This window comes from Abramis brama (assembly GCF_963993115.1).
Source record: "Abramis brama genome assembly, chromosome: 10".
Taxonomy (NCBI): domain Eukaryota; kingdom Metazoa; phylum Chordata; class Actinopteri; order Cypriniformes; family Leuciscidae; genus Abramis; species Abramis brama.
This window is the reverse complement of record NC_139972.1, coordinates 15,116,269-15,133,243: the sequence shown is the minus strand read 5'-3', so window position 1 is coordinate 15,133,243 and position 16,975 is coordinate 15,116,269. Positions and strand designations below refer to the sequence as shown.

The following is a 16,975-nucleotide window of genomic DNA, read 5'->3' as shown; positions in this document are numbered from 1 at the left end:
TAGGAAGTCAAGGAACTTTTTGTGATTTTGATGAGCCTCCAGAAAACTTGTAATGATCATGTTTGTGGTGGAATTATGTTTCAGGTGGAAACAGACTCAGTCAGGGCCCTGTACAAAAGGAGTCTTGAACTAGACTGCACACTAAAGGAGTCTTGAACTAGACTGCACACTAAAAGAGTCTCAAGCTAGACTGCACACTAAAGGAGACTTGAACTAGACTGCACACTAAAGGAGCTGACTGTGAGCTGAGGAGGCTCCAAACAAAATCAAACAGCTGGATAAAACTGATCTATATATATATATATATATATATATATATATATATATCTATCTCTATCTATATCTTATTTAACCAAGTAACACTTTAGTATGAATATTTATTAATGCAACTTTATCTTGCTCTCTTTCTCTCTCCCATCCCACAAAACCAATAAAACAGTTTGAGACATATCTGCAGTTTCAATGTGCTTTTATTAAGTGTAATATTGTATGGTGATTGCATCTACATCTGCACCAGCTGGGTGGTCAAGTGTGATCGGGTCAGTTTCATCGGGGAGAAGCTGGTTTTGTGTTGTTTCTCGCTCTTTCTACTGGTGGCTATATTGTGCAGAATGGCACATACAGCCACTATCTGTGATGCCCGCTCTGGTGACTCTGAAGCGCCGAACACAGTTGAAATGTGCCTTTAGGATGCCAAAGGTCATCTCTATCTTCACTCTGGTTTTACTGAGGGCCACACTGAAGCGGTGCTGTGGCCCTGTCTGAGGGTCATGATAGGGGGTCATTGTGTAGGTTTTTCTATCTCAGTTCAAATTAACAGTGTTTTGTACTGTACCAAATTTAACTTGCTTTCCTCAAAGCGCTGACACAACACAGACTCAAGGAAAATTTGTAAGACAAGCACTGGAGCCAGGCCATTTGGCATCCAAACTTGATCATATGTTCATGACCACAAGTCATCTGCAGATGAAATGTTTAGTAGATCATTGTTATATCTGTTAATGTTACTATTAATTTAAAGATTCATCTCACAGAAAATAATCATCTCACATATTCACATCATCTCTACCTGAACATTAAGGCTGTGATAGGACTTCCTATTAACATAATCTGCCTCATGTTCCCCTAGAGCAGTGGAGATTGGAGCAATAGACTGCATACATGTTGCAATGACTTGGGAATCCTATCATAAGATTATCAGAAGAATAATAAAAAAGATTCAAAATAATTCTTAACATGTATTATATTGTATAGTACATTTGTGAAATTTGCTTTTTGAGAAAAAAAAAAGTGTTCATGTGATGTCACCCTATCAATATATATTACCGGCAATTTTATAAAAGCCCTCTTTTATGGACATGGTCGATAAATGTCCGGGGAACACTATTAATGAAGCTTTTCATGTACTCCTGCAGAGCGAGGACCATCTTGCGAATGGTTCGACAAACATATGTTTTCCCCTAGCTTCTGTGCGTCACCCGCCGTGCAAGAATGTACCACTTGCACACACACAATAAAAAAAAAACGCAACGCATTACGCAATACAATTTGCGGTACAGTAAGTGCATGAATTCGACGTGTTAAATTCTTTATGTGAGGCTCAAGAAGTTCGCAAAGATAAGACATTCCTTCCGCGGAAAATCTGTATCTTTCATACAAGTAACTATCAGTTAAGGCAAGGGGATTTTGTCTGGCTAAAAACTCTTTCTCTACGAAGTGCTCGTCAAACAATTTGCGCTGAGATGTCCACCGGATTTGGAAGAAAAGGTGAAGTCATTGCAACAGACACTGGGAATAAGTTACGTCACCTATAATGTTTCTTTGCTCTCAGCTGATTGGTCAAACTTCGGTCTGAGATCTTGAATCCAGAACATAACCTGCCCCAGAGCAGGTTAGCCGTGCAGCGTAAGATACCATGGTAACGAACACCGATTAAAGCCGAGCTACTTTCATAGTACCTAAAACCCAGGGTTGGCGGAAACTAAGCTGAAACATAGCTGGCTAGCCACCTAATCCGGCTTCATGGTACAGGCCCCTGGTGTGCATGTGAGTTGCATAGTTTCGCCAGGTGTGCGACCGCGCTCGTCCAATCATATTTGAGCACCAGAGCTAATTTTGACTGAGTTATAGAGCACAAAGACAAATGGTAAGTGATGATTTTGTTGTTGTTGTTGTTGCCAAAATATGAAGCCATTACCGCACTTACTCACAAACATAAGCCATATTTCTCAGCTCTGAGGGTGAATCAAAAAGTTAATTAGTAATGAATCATGATGCTCAATATTAACCGTGATGAACTATGGAGGCGTATCACAATGATTTACTCTTGTGCTATGAACTCCAAAGTCATTATGTGTATTTGAGAGCTATGAACCACTACAATTAGCCTACTCACTGCTTCACAGCTTATCATAAAATTAAACAAGCCTCTACAATTCTATCCTTTGCTGCCAGGAAAAATATTTTACTTAATTGGATCAGTGATAAATCTCCATCCCTTAAAGGCTGGCACAAGATCATTTTTGAGTTGATTCCCCTGGAGCGCCTTACTTATGTGTTACATGGAAAAACGGGCCAATTTTACAAAGTCTGGACCCCATATCTGGACGCTTTGGAACCTTGTCTTCGCCCTATTATATTACAAGGAACAATGTAACTGTAACTTTCTGGACATTTAACCTTATTTTTTTTGTCATCCTCTTCATCTTTTGGAAATGTTATTTTATACATGCTATAATGTTGTTGTTATTTTCTTTGCACAAATCTGCCTTATTGTATGGTCCTGTTTTATATAAAAATCTGAGTGTTTTTTTTTTTTTTTTTGGTGGGTGGGTGGGGGGGTTTGATGTCTTGTTATATTTGTATTTTAAGAAAAATTCAATAAACATAATTATAATTAAAAAAAAGCCTCTACAACAAAGAAAATCCATAAACCAATATAAAAAGAAAATTCATAAAACGATATACAGCAGAGCTGTCTATACAGCTGCCAGTGTTGTTTAATGTGGAAAGATGAAAAAGAATATTTGCCCTAATTTGAGTTGTAAATGCATAATAAACCGCAGTTTAATATTTAACAGCTCTGAAACATGTGGCACGGCTCACATGACTGGGAGTTGTCAGTCACAGAGAGCCTGAAGCATCACAGCAGGAGAGGTTTTGGCTCTGTGGTGGGAGGCGCTCGGAGAGTCGATTAGTATGCACAGTTGATGTTCTTTTAAGTTAGAACAGCCTTACCATTGCTGAAGGAAGGATTGTTGCGTGAGGAAGCTCAGCTGGTGCTTTTTGACACTGGAACATCGTAGTGTTTGCCACAAATCTTCAAATGACACCCTAAAATGTTTTTCTGGAGGGCAACTTTGATCTTTAGATATACCGCTGTGTTGCTGCCAACAGTTCCTCAGGTAAAGCAGCAAGTGTGGTACTTCTATAGGGCGTTAAACTTCTCTTTTAGACACTGAGCTCTACAACTGTGCAGTTCACCATTTTATTCAAATCAGTCCTATTCAAAATGGAAGACGTATGTGTGCAACTACATCTGAAGAAAATGTAGTTGCATGTACAGTTTATGACTCATTTAACGCGTTCTTGTGTGACTTGGTTGACAATCCCTGACGATCATTTTCCCAAATTCCCTTCTCCTACATACTGGCCTTGTTGCTTTAGAGTGTGGTTCAAAATAACAGTATGACTACTACAGGATCCATTCAGCAGAAGATAGAGCTCAGTTACCATAGTTACTGTTAAACTGCACATATCATAATGCTATTCTCATGAAGGGCTACTTTATAAAAAATATGCAATACCCAATAACATATTTCCAGAGCAAAACAGAAACTGCACTGGGATCCAAAGCTGCTGATAGTGGGAACCTAAAAACAAGAGAATGGAAGAAGAAAAACAGATGGTATAACTCACTACTAAAAATGAAGTCTAAATAAAGGCTTCATGAACCTGTTTTTCAGGATACAAACTAAATTTTTATGTATTTAATTTAAGACTAGATTTAAATGATGCATACAATAATGTATAGAGTACTTGCAATACAGTAGTCAATCATTTACAATGTTTAGTTGTCTTTTGGTTTCAGCACACAAAATTTGAGTCACATGTTTGTTCTCATGGTTGAACCTCAAATATGCTATTGCAAACTAAAGGAACTTCAACATATAGTTCTAGTGCCATTGCATTGAGGTTACTTTAGGAACTGTTGATGTTCTTAAGAGTTCTTCCAGGAACTTATGGAATCCAATGTTCCTCAGAGGACTGTCCTTTTAGAAAGGATGTCTAGAGTTTCTCCAGAAGGAGGAAATCTGAGGAACCTGAAGGGTGTCTCAAATATCTTTTAATCTTTTGTAACGTGGAATGTAGCAAGACCGAAAACTAAACAAACGCGAAGAGGAACAGCACCCCTTTGGCGCGAGTTCCACAAAACTGAATCAAGTTCCCAAACACTTGATGAAGGCCATTGAGATTTCCAACTTTCTAAGGGCACTGACTCACTGCCCTTGGTCATGTTTCATTAAATTCTTGATGTTCCACTTCTGGCCAGTGCACGAACGCAGGATCAGAGCGTAGCCGAAGTAGACATTAGCCGGCACTACCTCGAGACAGCGTCCTGTAGCTCGGTTGATGATTGATTCATTCTTCAGGGAACAAAAATAAAAAGAATCATTTTACTGACCAAAGGCAAATCTTTTACAAAGTGCTCTATATAAAACGTGACCTTTTCACCTGTGCAAAGTGCCAAGTTTTCTGGCGTACGCTAGAGACTTTCTCACAGTTCAGGAGCTGTGGGTAGTTGCTGATTTTATCATCCACCACACATCGAGTATCTTCGCCAGTGCTTCCCAGAGGACCCAGGAAAAGATAACCCTCCTTAGTGTAGCGACCCAGCTACAAAATAGACCACAGTGGGGATAATGTGAATTTATTCAATTCAGTGATTTGGTAACTGGGTCACTGAGTCATTCAGGGGCATTTTGGCACCCTAAGCTGATAATGTTTGCCAGATAGTTTTTGGCAGTTATGGCTATTTCCATATTGACAATTAATTTATTATAATTATTAGCAGGGTCAGGCACCAGAGCCGATAAGAAAACTGGTCAAGACTAGATCTGGGAGTTCAGAAAATAGAGATGTTTTCTCATTTCTTGTCATCTTGTCATTTCATTGCTTAGTTGCAATGAACTCCCTCTAGGCGTAACCTATTTCCTGTGTGCAGAGTTTAGTGGAGGTCAGGTATAGCTGTGAGGAGTGTGACTCTACCTGAGGGCCCCAGCCATGGCAGGGGTGCAGAGTTGCCGTGTGGTTTTCCTTTATGCCCTGGTCCACACACAGATGGGTCACGTTGGTATTGCGAATCTAGAACACATTAAAAAGACCAAGCAGCTGATAGTTTGGCCCGCTTTTTGTTTGTTAAGAAGTTATTCTCTCACTATGAAACCTGTTTGGATAAGCCTTTTTATTATAAGACCTAAATAACAATGCTAAAGTGATAGGTCACACAAAAATATTTGACTCACCTGATACCATATCACTTTCTTTCTTCCATGAAACACAAAGGAGATAATTTGAAGAATGTTCACATTGTTTTTGTTTTTTCTTCTATACAACAAAAGTGAATGGTGAACATTTGGTGCTGTCAAGCTCCAAAAAGGACAAAAAAAGCACCATAAAAAATGTCACAAATGTTGTGCATATGACTTAAACACTATATTCCAAGGCTTCTGATGCCATTCAATAGCTTTGTGTGAAGAACAGACTGAAATTCCAGTCAGTTTTGGCAGTTTGGTGTCATAACCTTCACTTAAATTAAATGTTGTGACTATTTTTGAATGAATGCATATAAAACCCGAGAGCTGAAGTAAAATGATTGGTAAGCCAAATAATGATTTTAAATTTGGTTTACTCCTCACACTATGCAATCGTTTGGACTATGCAAAGACTTTTATTTACTTTTATAGTGATTTTTGTCACTTTTTTGAGCTTGACAGCCCCAGTCTACATTCACTTTCATTGTATGGAAAAGTGTGCTGAGGACATTCTTAAAAAAAAGAAGAAGTTTTGTTTCATTGAAAAAAAAAAATCATACAAGTTTGAAGGACATGCGGGTGAGTAAATGATTTTTGGGTGAAATAACCATTTAACAATAACTAAGTGAAGAAGGTTCTTCCAATAATGCCTGTGGCAACTGTGTTAATCAAAGACCCAGTGTAAAGGTGCAGTCAATTTGTGATTTAAAAAAAAAAATTTTTTTTATCTATTGTCATTAGTGTTTCGATGTATGAAGCACAGTTCACACAGAAGTCACTTTCAAACTAAGCAGCTTTTCTGTTGATCAACACCTAGCGAATCTGCATGACCAAACTGAAGTGTTGTGAAATCTGCTTGGGGGAAATCTTTTGCCCATGAATATTTGCAGAACAATGGCAAATTTGAGCCACCTTTAGTCATTAGTGACGCTTACTTCTCCATAAAAGAGAGTGTTGTTGTATCTCCTCATCTCTGGATAGATATTGTCGAGGTACCACTCAAAGCTTTTGCACTGGAGTCTTTCCCTGAGCGCTAGTCTCTGGGATACATCTCCATAGTCAATGCCATGGTTCTGTGGAGACAAAAAAAGTAAAAGTACAAAATGTTATACTATTTATTATAACCTATTATAATAGTGAAAATATGTTATGCGTTTACCTTTATTGGGAGGTTCCATGCCAAATAGACATTAGATTTGTATTGGTCCATCCAGACTTCTGCCACTCGAAGAGCATTGCGTCTAGTGTGGAAGGCGATGTTACTGTGGTAGGGCTTTTTTGTTCTGGCAATATGGGCCACTCTGGAACAGGGCAGAACTTCCATGCTGCCCCCACACAGCCAAACCTGGGATTTGAAAATATACACACACCTATAAAACTTCAGTTCTGAAATAATTTTAAAAGGAAAAAAGCTCAAATTCATTTAAATGAAGGTCCTGTGGACTGAGCGTAGGGAGGCTAAGTTATGAATGCTCTACTTTAGTGGAGGGATGTGGGTGGCATACTAACCCTGATTCCCAGCTCTATATTTTCGCCTCCATACACGTCCATCCCAGCATCCAGAAGGCCCAACTCCCCAAAGTATTTGCGGTTTACCACAAAAGAGCAGCCTATCATTGCGGGCGTCCTAAAATACAGATTTTACACTTTGTATTTTCATGATCATATTTTCAATGATGTTTTTTCTGATATACTGATTAATTAATGAAATCAATATTGATAAATAGTTATAAATAATTGAAAATAATATGAAATTGAAAGCAGTGAAAAATAAAATGTATTTTTTAAATGTTTTTTAAGTTTTTTTTTAAACATTTATTTCAAATTCGCACATTTTTCACAGGAATTCTTTATTGTGAGATATTTTTGCATTTAAGAGAATATAGTAAGCACTTTTACACTGTATTAAGACCACTTGTAACCGTCCATTAGATTTGTTGTGTTATCTCTGCTCTGAACTGTGGGTGAAATTGCTGAATTGCAGTGCCAAAGGTACACAGTGTGAAACAATCTGTGCTCGAATATTTTAGTGAGTTGTTTAGCAACAGAAAACCAGTCACAAACTAAACAATGCTTATCTCATTAAATATTAATATGCTTTGTACAGACCCATATACTTTCTATGCACTCTGTTTAGCATCAGCCTTAGAGTGAAACACTTGAAAATGCTCCCATGAATTATCCTTCTATTCTTTGTATTTTCTTTTGATTTCTTTTTTTTTGTTCCAGAAAATTTAAAATGACTAGAGCAGATACATGAGGTGATTTTTCCAAAGCTGGACAAGCAACTCCTTCTATTGTGTGAACTTTTGCCACCTGGCTACCCAATATTAATTAATAACCCATAGTATGAACAATGTGAAACCCAGGATTGCGTTCAGAATGTGAAAAGTCCAGTAGGATCATACCTGATAGGTGCAGAAGTGTCCCCTTCATCCCACCACTGTTTCGGTGGGCTAATGTACATACACCAGAGCTCCCAGTTATAGCCGTGGCCTGAGTTCTCATAACGTTCCAACTCAAACGTCTCGTCTTTAATGTTATCTATTGACGGCAGGATGATTCTCTTGTGGTTCTCCTTGATTCTAGACAGAACTGGTTCAGCCCTGACAAGGGGATGTAGAGGTTAGAATCAATATAAGCAAAGCTGAGTTTCACAGTGCTAACAGCACTTCTTCAGCTCTGCTGTGGAGCTAAATCTAATCCTGGCTTGAGAATGTGTTAGTGTGTGTTTCTCACCTCATCAGCCAATTAGATGGACCTACAGAGGGTACATGAACCCTGTTTACACATAGTATTAAAATCTGTTCCATCTGAACGGAAGCACACTGCACTAAATATAGGTGTGAAGTGAACAGGGTCCGCAACGCTTAATGGTCTGATTACAGAAAACCCATTTGTAGGTTGTCAAAAAAAAAGCATGTGACGACATGCTGGGGAAAAAACAACAACATTTAAATCAGCCCAAGATGGTATGGTCTTAAGATGCTGGTCTTAGTTGCTCTCAGATTAGTTTTAGAGGGTATTGAACCACTTTCAGATGGTCCTAAACCAGTTAAAACACCAGTTCTGCAAGGCAGTTCAGCTAGACCTTCTGAAGGACCAGCTTGGCCAGGATGTAAGACCATCTTAAACCAGCTAAAACAGTTTAATCCAGTTAAAACCTGCAAACCAGTTTAAGCTGGTTTATTCCCTAGCAACTGACACTAGAGACTGCAGTCCTAAGTGTCCTTGTTAGCTCGCCCACCTCCCATGCCGGAGATGCCGGTTCGTGTCCCGCTCGGAACGGGGAGAGTAGTACCAGAGGGGTTACATAAGGCTTCGAAAGAAAATAATTGTGTTTGGTTTTAGAAAATTGAATTTATAAACACACTTTACCACTAACAAAATGATTAATGCATGAAGTCACATATTTAGAGACCCTCCACTTGATATCCAATCAGAAGAGGTTACAAGAAACATTTTATATGCATGTTACTATTTGTCGTAAACAGCTGTATGTCTCAGCTGAAAACTTGTTTAGATCACCCAAGACTGATGTTAATACCAGGTGTAAACAAGGCCTGAGGAGTCAAAGTGAGAGTAAGGCCATCTATAAAACCAGCAGCATCGTGTAGCAAGTGCTAGATTCTCACCATGCCGGCGTGAACTCAACATGGGCATCAAAGAAGCCAGTCACCTCCCCAGTGGCCACTTTCCAGCCCTCGATGCGAGCTCGGATGAGGCCCTCTCTCTTCTGATTGCGCACTATTTTGATAAGACCCGGGTAGCGCTTGTTGACGTACTCTTCCAGTGGCCCTTTCAGTTGCACTGTCATGCATAAACACACACACACACACACAAACGGTAAAAGAGGGAGAAATCTCGTTTCATGGTGCATGAGTGCTCATCGCTGTGTTTAAACCACACCAGAGGGATTGTCTCCTACGCCAAACCTCTTCCTTGCCTTTGATCTGTGCTACGGGGATCCACACCATCCCCCTGGAAAACACATTCTTGGAAAGTGTTCCCTTTCCCCACGTTAAACACTGTCATCTGCATTCCCAGTGACAAACTGTGAATCACTGACATTATGAGGACAGAAATGGGTGTTTTTCTCGCCTGCCCCCTCATTTTAGCAAATGCTGGCTTTTCCCCCCTTGCGCTGATGGACGGTTGGCCCTCCGCCACCGGCTCATGCCAACAATGTGATGGAAATTGAACTGTCTCTCTAGGAAGGCCTGAGCACACACTTTGATACAATAGACAAGCATAGCCATGCGCAACGTGAGCAAAGGGTGCTTTGGCGAAATACTCCAGTTTATCAGTGTTGACACTCGCATTCAAATACAGCACAATAGATTAAACTCTGTCAGAATGGTTTAAGAAACTAGATTTTTGCATTTTCTACTTGCTATGTGGATTCTAAGGCGTTCTTATGGGTTTTTAGTTCATTACTATACAGTTGCAAGGAGGTTGGAGGTGAGTATTTTGGTGGTTTTCTTAATGGTCCAAGGCAAAAGAACCCAGCCATCTAATGGTGTGTTAAAGTCCTTTCGGATGTTCAGTTAAATGCACATGGCCACCACAATGTCATAATTATGGGTGGAAAACTCTGGATTTTCTTTGATCCCAGAGTTTCCAAATTGGGGTCATGTCAGTGAGAAAACTTGGCAGATACAATGGTTGCAGCATCTGTAGTCGACAGTAAATTGGTTAAAATGTATGAAATTACTATTTGATAGTATTGTACAGTTAAGATAGAATTTATAACAATTCAGTTCACATCTCCTTTAGAAATGGGATTTTTTTTTAAACGCACACACTCTTGATGCACATTCATTATCCATCATTGTAGAAGTAGAGTTAAAAAAACCTTGCTGTATTTTTTGTAGAAAAAGTACATTGACATAAAAAAAAGATACATTGACATCTTGCTCCAATCAGAGTTATTTGAACGCACTGACATTGTAATTACGACTTCCCAACTTGATTTTTTCAAACCAAACCAAAAATTTGAATAACCACTAAATATGTTTTTGTAGCTTGTTGATTAAAGCCAACATTATCTCACCGTCATCACTGTTGTCATCCACCAAGATGATCTCCTTTAGAAGATGAGCCGGTGTGTGGTTGACAGCTGAATGAACCGAGCGCAGGATGACGGACAACGCCTCATTTACGAAGATGAAGATGATGGAAATCTGTGGCAGGTCACGGGGATAAAAGGCCTTTTTGCATCTATAAAAACACACATAGTACATGGACATTCACAGAAGATCTTCTCAATATCTTTGAAACAAATCACCTCCTTGAAGCTTTGGTGCGCTAGAATTTGTGAACCCTTTCATTTCCTAACAGAAGGAAAGCCACGTCTGGCTTTGCTTATTTGCACATTTTAACTGTAACAATTACATAGCTCAAATATGAAGCTTATTTATAGAATCTCATTTAGTTGAACTTATAAACAGTTAATGTCACTTTCCTCTCCTCTCCAGTCTTGGTATATGGAAAATCTCATATGCAAATGGTTCTAGACATTCTAGATACATTACAACAATACATTTTTGTTAATAAATGACAAATATAAAAATGTATAAAAGATTGTCTCATCTTTGCTGGTCAGTTACATCAACGAGCAACTGTAAAAAAAGAATATATATTTACAAGATAAAAGAAAAAGGTCACTGGTACTAACTTGCTGGGCCGATAATCTGGAATAGATCTATCCAGAGAGATTTTGTCACTCAGAAATGCATTGTAGCCATATTTCTCCCTCAGGTATTTGGCCTCCTTTTCCTCTGTCGGTGTAAGTGTGGCTGGTATACCTCCTCTACCTCGGCCTCCAAAACCTTCGATGAGTCCAAGAGAATTGGACAAACCTATTCAACATAAATCATTTAATTAATTAAATGGCTTTCTTGTTCCGTGAAAAGGCATTTTTGTGAATAATACTATGATCAGACTTTACGTATTTACAGTATGTATACTTTGTGGAGCTGTTTGTGATAAAGGAGATACCATTCAGTTGTCTATACACCACATCTTCCAGTGATCCCAGTCTTTTCAAGAGCACATCATGAGTGATGCTCGTCTCCTGAGCAGATCCATTCAGATACGCGTGTCCTCTCGCATCAGCAGCCGCCTGTTGACCAACAGCTTTGGTTGTGCGTAAATTGCACTTGCCCCAAAAAGTGATGAAGCCAGCCACCGTAAACGCATTCAGCACCAGTAAGATTTTCCATCTTCTCATCACAAAGGCCATGAAAAATGTTGGTGTTCGGAATCCAGAGAATCGCATCTTGAAAGACATTTCATACACAAATTTAACTTGTGATGTTTACTGTACTGATGGTCTATTATTTGATTGATAGACACAGTAGAAGAGACAGGAAATCGACAGGAGACTAGGAAAATGACCTGGGCTTGACTCAAACTTAGGTCTACCGAGAGCAGGGCAGGACTTAGGGTGGTGGGGGCCCCTGGACTTGAGTCACTTTTGGGCCCTACCTTCTATACATTACTTTAAATAGAACAAAATGATACATACACAAGCTATATATTAGAGCTACACAATTCTGGATAAACTGAGAATAAAAATAGAGATCACGATTCTGAACAAACAACTAAACAAAATAACATAATTTATGTAAATTGCTGAAGCCTATTAAAAATGTTTAATTAATCTGAATTATTTAAAAAAAAAACTTGGGTTTGAATGAATGATTCAATTCCTCAATCAAATACACTTGTTTCATAGATGAATCAGCATTTTTGATCGAATCTCCTGAATGAACGATTCAATGACAAATGTTTTTTTTAAAGTCATTTGTCGCCATCTGGTGGCGTAAGAATATAATCGATCCAATCGTTATTTGAAGTGCAAAGCTACTTTCAAAAGGTGTCTTTCAAAAAAAACGTAATAATTTATTTATATGACCACTGATTGAAGCTTGAAAAAGTTTTTTCCAATAAATAAATAATGATTTAAAAAGTTCAAAGTGATCATGTTTATTGCAATGCACAAATGTCTTGGTCAGAATGAGAATAAAACACTTATTTACCTGGAAAACATTATGTTTTGATTGTGCCATTTCTTTGAGTTTTAGAATCCAGTATCCCTATAGGCTAATTATTGTTTCTTTTATGAATTTAATAAATAACTCTGTCTCGTATTCTGTCCAAACGATCCATGTAGGCTACTTTTGTGTCCATTCGTTTTTCCTTTTTTAACCCGTAATTGAAAAACGAAAAATGAACGGTTGTTGTCTTTTTAAAACGCAAAGTTGAACACCAACATTTTAATTTGAACTGGCTACACCAACTGCTGCGCAAAAAAGTAAATATCGACGATTTTTCTGATTTTTGTTTGACTTTTTGCCCCTTTATTAAACATTTAAAATATTCACAAATTAATATGGAAAACATGTCGATTTTACTGGTTTTCTAAGGCCAAATTAGAACCTGGAATTGGTGTTTTCCCACAGTGCTGAATGAGAAGAGCCATTAATATTAACCTATTAAAAAACTATTGTTTTGGCTAAAATCACATCTCCATCTCCGCTGTTAAGCAGATGCGCTTTTAGAGAGAAATGCACCTTTCATATGGATTAATCAGAAGGTATTAGCTTTCGATTCGAATTAGTTCGTTTTAAAGTGGACATTTCAAGCTTTAGCCTACATAGGCTATATTTTGTTTCAGTTCTCGCGCTCCAGTTTACGGAGATCATGAAAGTGCGTCTGATTGTTTTCTTTTATATTTACAAAAGCACGTTTTCTTGTTATTGTGAGTTTACACAAATAAAATAATAGAATAATGTATTATTATTTTCTGTATGACCAGAAATGATTATTTTAAGTTGTTTCCACTGTTGATAGGAAAATGCAAGTGTTCGCGCTTGCGCCTCCGTGTCATGCAGTGCGCGCTCCACACAGCTTTGTTCCTTTTTTGCATAAAAGCGTCTTCTAAATATAGCCTATTAAATATTATAATTAAATAATATAAAATTATTATTATTTGCGTAGCTATACATGGACCTCAAACACACCGCGTCTTCTAAGTCAGGTGACTGTAAATGCGCAAAAACTGTTTCCATTGCAGTTTTGCGAAATTGACGTGTTTCCATTGTGCTTATTTTCAATTCGCAATTTCAATTTGCGCAATTTGAAGGGTAGCCTAATGGAAACGCGGCTACTGTCTAATGCAGAGAGGTTTTTTCAACAGTTCGGCAGTAAACGAGGCACTACGTAACTGCCAATAACCAATCAGCAAACCTCAAGATGACTGACATTTAATTTAACTAATTAAATTACATTTTTCATTGCAGGGCAGTGCCAGGTAACAATGCTAGACCAATCAACAAACTTTAAATGAAAAATTAAATGACTGACATATTATTGAAAAAAATCAAACGTAAACGGGCGGGGCCCATGGGCTTGAGCCCAGTCAAGCCCAATGGTAAGTCCGGCCTTGACCGAGAGGCATGGCAAGCAATCACACTGCCCACGTCATCTAGACAATATTTTAGGTGTGTATGTATTTAATTATTTAATTACATTCTGTGGAATATTTGATTCTGATTGGTCAATCGCGCCATTCAGCAGTTAAATATTTTTAAACAATGGCCACTGCACTCTAGTGTAATGCTGTAAAATGACTGTGAAACAGATATCATATTATGCCGATGCTACTTTTGTGTGTGGACCCTTTTCACAGACTGTGATGACACGTTTTAATGGTCATCAACAACGTAAATCCTGCAAAGTCTAATGTACATTTATAACACTATCCTTTGTATTATATTACATTTGCATCAAATTACAAAAAACTATTTAATGCTGCTGTGAGGGTGTTTCTAATACAGCGTCTATGAAAGTGACGGTAAAATGTATATCTTTCTCTCTTCTGTTCTGACTGCCTTTATCAATCTCGCTCTATTTTTTTCCTCTTTTTGAAAGTTGTAAAAACACAATTGTGACCCTGGACCACAAAACCAGTCAATTTTTTTTTAAAATTGGGAGTTATACATCACCTAAAAGCTGAATAAATAAGCTGTCCACTGATGTATGGTTTGTTTGGATAGGACAATATTTGGTCGAGATACAACTATTTGAATATCTGGAATCTGAGGGTGCAAAAAAATCTAAACATTGACAAAATCGCCTTTAAAGTTGTCCATTTATGTTCGCGATTGTGCTGCATTCATTCACAAAAATAAATGTTTTATACGGCAGAAAATTTACTAAATATCTTCATGGAACATGATCTTTACTTAATATCCTAATGATTTTTGGCATAAAAGAAAAATGTATAGTTTTGACCCATTATAATGTATTGCTGGCTATTGCCACAAATATACCCGTGCTACTTGTGACTGGTTTTGTGATTCAGGGTCACAATTGTGGAGTTCTTCTTTTGCTCTTTGAGCAAATGGGAACACAAAAAAAATATAATATAGTCTCTTATTCACCGCTATAGAAGTTTACCCAACTATGACGATTTCCGCTTCTGAGAAACCCGGAAATGTGAAAAGGGTCCATCGTATCACTCCGTCCTATGGTCATATAAGCGCCAATTAGAATAATTAATTGACTTCATCTTTCAACTCAAAACGGTTATGTTTATGTTAAAAGGCCTCAGGTGAGTATACTTTTATGGGGAACATAAAACTTTTGATACATGACTGGATGGACTCAGGGTCTCCAGATCCACGAACTGGTTGTGAGATCGATAAGAGGGAGGATATTAATAATAATAATAATAATAATAATAATATACAAACATATTTTAATAGCCCATTATTCCGTCTTCTTGCTAAATTGATTGTTGGCCAGACATCATGGACTATCTACAAGTAATCAAATAATTTAACCCAATTGGTCAATATTTCATTGTCCATGTAGCCTAGTCCAATGTACATAGTTAACCGATCATTGTCACACACACAAAAAAAAAAAAACATTAAGGTGATAATGACCGACTCAACCTACAATAAACTGTCATATTTTACATTTATAATTCTCCACTGCTTATGTTCCTAATAATTTCATATTTTGTTTCTTAACATTATTTAACATTAGCCTACCTATCATTTCTTCTGTCTAAATGCATTTATGACATCTGTAAATGCACCTTTTCATAACACCCAAAAAATATATGTTCAGGTAGGCAGTTCACTAGCCTATTAGGTTTTAGGCTTCTGGAAATTAGACTTCTAGCCTACATTATTTGTATCTCCATACCCAACTGCTTTATCTGACCAAGAGTAAATGTAACTGACAACTTGAGTCATCGAGACTGTTCTTGCGATACTTGTTATTCGGCTGTTAATAGTTCATTGAAGAAATTTACCATTCCCACTTACCATTTCGGATTGGTAAAATGCATCTTGAACATAGTGGAGTCCGCCTGTGCGCTTTCATCCGTATTCACAGGTTCTTAAGAATAAAATCCACATGGAAAATGTATTGACATATTCAAAAGAGTCACATCAAAGGTCATTAACTGCAATCATTCATCATAAGACATCTGTCAGTCAGATCCATTAAGTCTTCAATGACAAACACAGCTGTTCTTCTTTGCTGGAAATATCAAAATATGTTTCGAGAGGTCAGGCTTAACCTGTGTGTTTGCCCTGGATAAGCAAATGCAAAATCCCTTCACCTCAGATACGAGACTCCGCAGACGCAACATCATCTCCAGCCGGATTCATCCACATCAAGCGCAGTGCTCATTATAAGCGCTATTTCATATCGCGCTTTTATGTGATGGTCCTTCCGTGCAACGATGACCCCGGAGCAGCCCGCATCTCGTGCCATCCACACTGTTTTATGCAGTTAATGTGTCCTGTTAAATCGTTTTCTCCACACAATGCTATATAGCGCCTCGGATGAGACTGATGGAAAACACGGAGTGGACGAAGCATGTGGAGCTTTGTGGAAATACAGAGCTCCTCACGCGCCACTCAACTCTGTTCACCTGTGATTTATACGTTCAAAGAAGATACATTAAAAAGAAGTTTACTTCCAGACTTAATATGTTTCTAGTCTAGTAATTAATATGACGTGTTTTGAGTCAGTTTATAGAACTGAAAGGAACACTAAAAATTAATTGAGGCACTATTTGGGGTAGATTGGCACATTGGTGGAAGGAACCCTCCGGAGAACCAATGCATCTTTGTGGACTATGGAGAAATTACAGTCTTTGGAGTTCTTGCATGAACGTATATGGGTTCCATTTTTAAGTTCCTAACCAAGAACTCGTCTTTTTGAAAAGGTTCCTGCTTCTTGAGGGTTCCATCAGTTTGCCACCCAAATGGTGCCTCGAGTAGTATATTTTCATATTTACAGTAAAAATCATGTTGTTCCAAATCTGTGGGACTGTATTGTTTCCCTAAAACAAGAATGAAGAAATTTTGCAGGATGTCCGAGCGGTTCTCTTCCATACAGTGAATATGAATGGG

The 16,975-nt window shown here is 38.1% G+C and overlaps 1 protein-coding gene across 1 annotated transcript; it reads right to left on the bottom strand.

The window, feature by feature from the left end:
- Window positions 1-3,963: 3,963 nt before the first annotated feature.
- Window positions 3,964-16,347, bottom strand: galnt17 (polypeptide N-acetylgalactosaminyltransferase 17). Its single transcript, XM_084127400.1, has 13 exons — window positions 16,177-16,347; window positions 15,878-15,950; window positions 11,535-11,814; window positions 11,212-11,395; window positions 10,588-10,754; window positions 9,170-9,344; window positions 7,943-8,140; window positions 7,044-7,161; window positions 6,694-6,879; window positions 6,470-6,607; window positions 5,269-5,364; window positions 4,735-4,896; window positions 3,964-4,646 (listed from the first exon to the last, which is right to left on the bottom strand). The coding sequence occupies exons 2-13, from the start codon at window positions 15,878-15,880 to the stop codon at window positions 4,500-4,502; spliced, it is 1,854 nt and encodes a 617-aa protein (XP_083983526.1). The 5' UTR covers window positions 15,881-15,950; window positions 16,177-16,347; the 3' UTR covers window positions 3,964-4,499.
- Window positions 16,348-16,975: the final 628 nt, after the last annotated feature.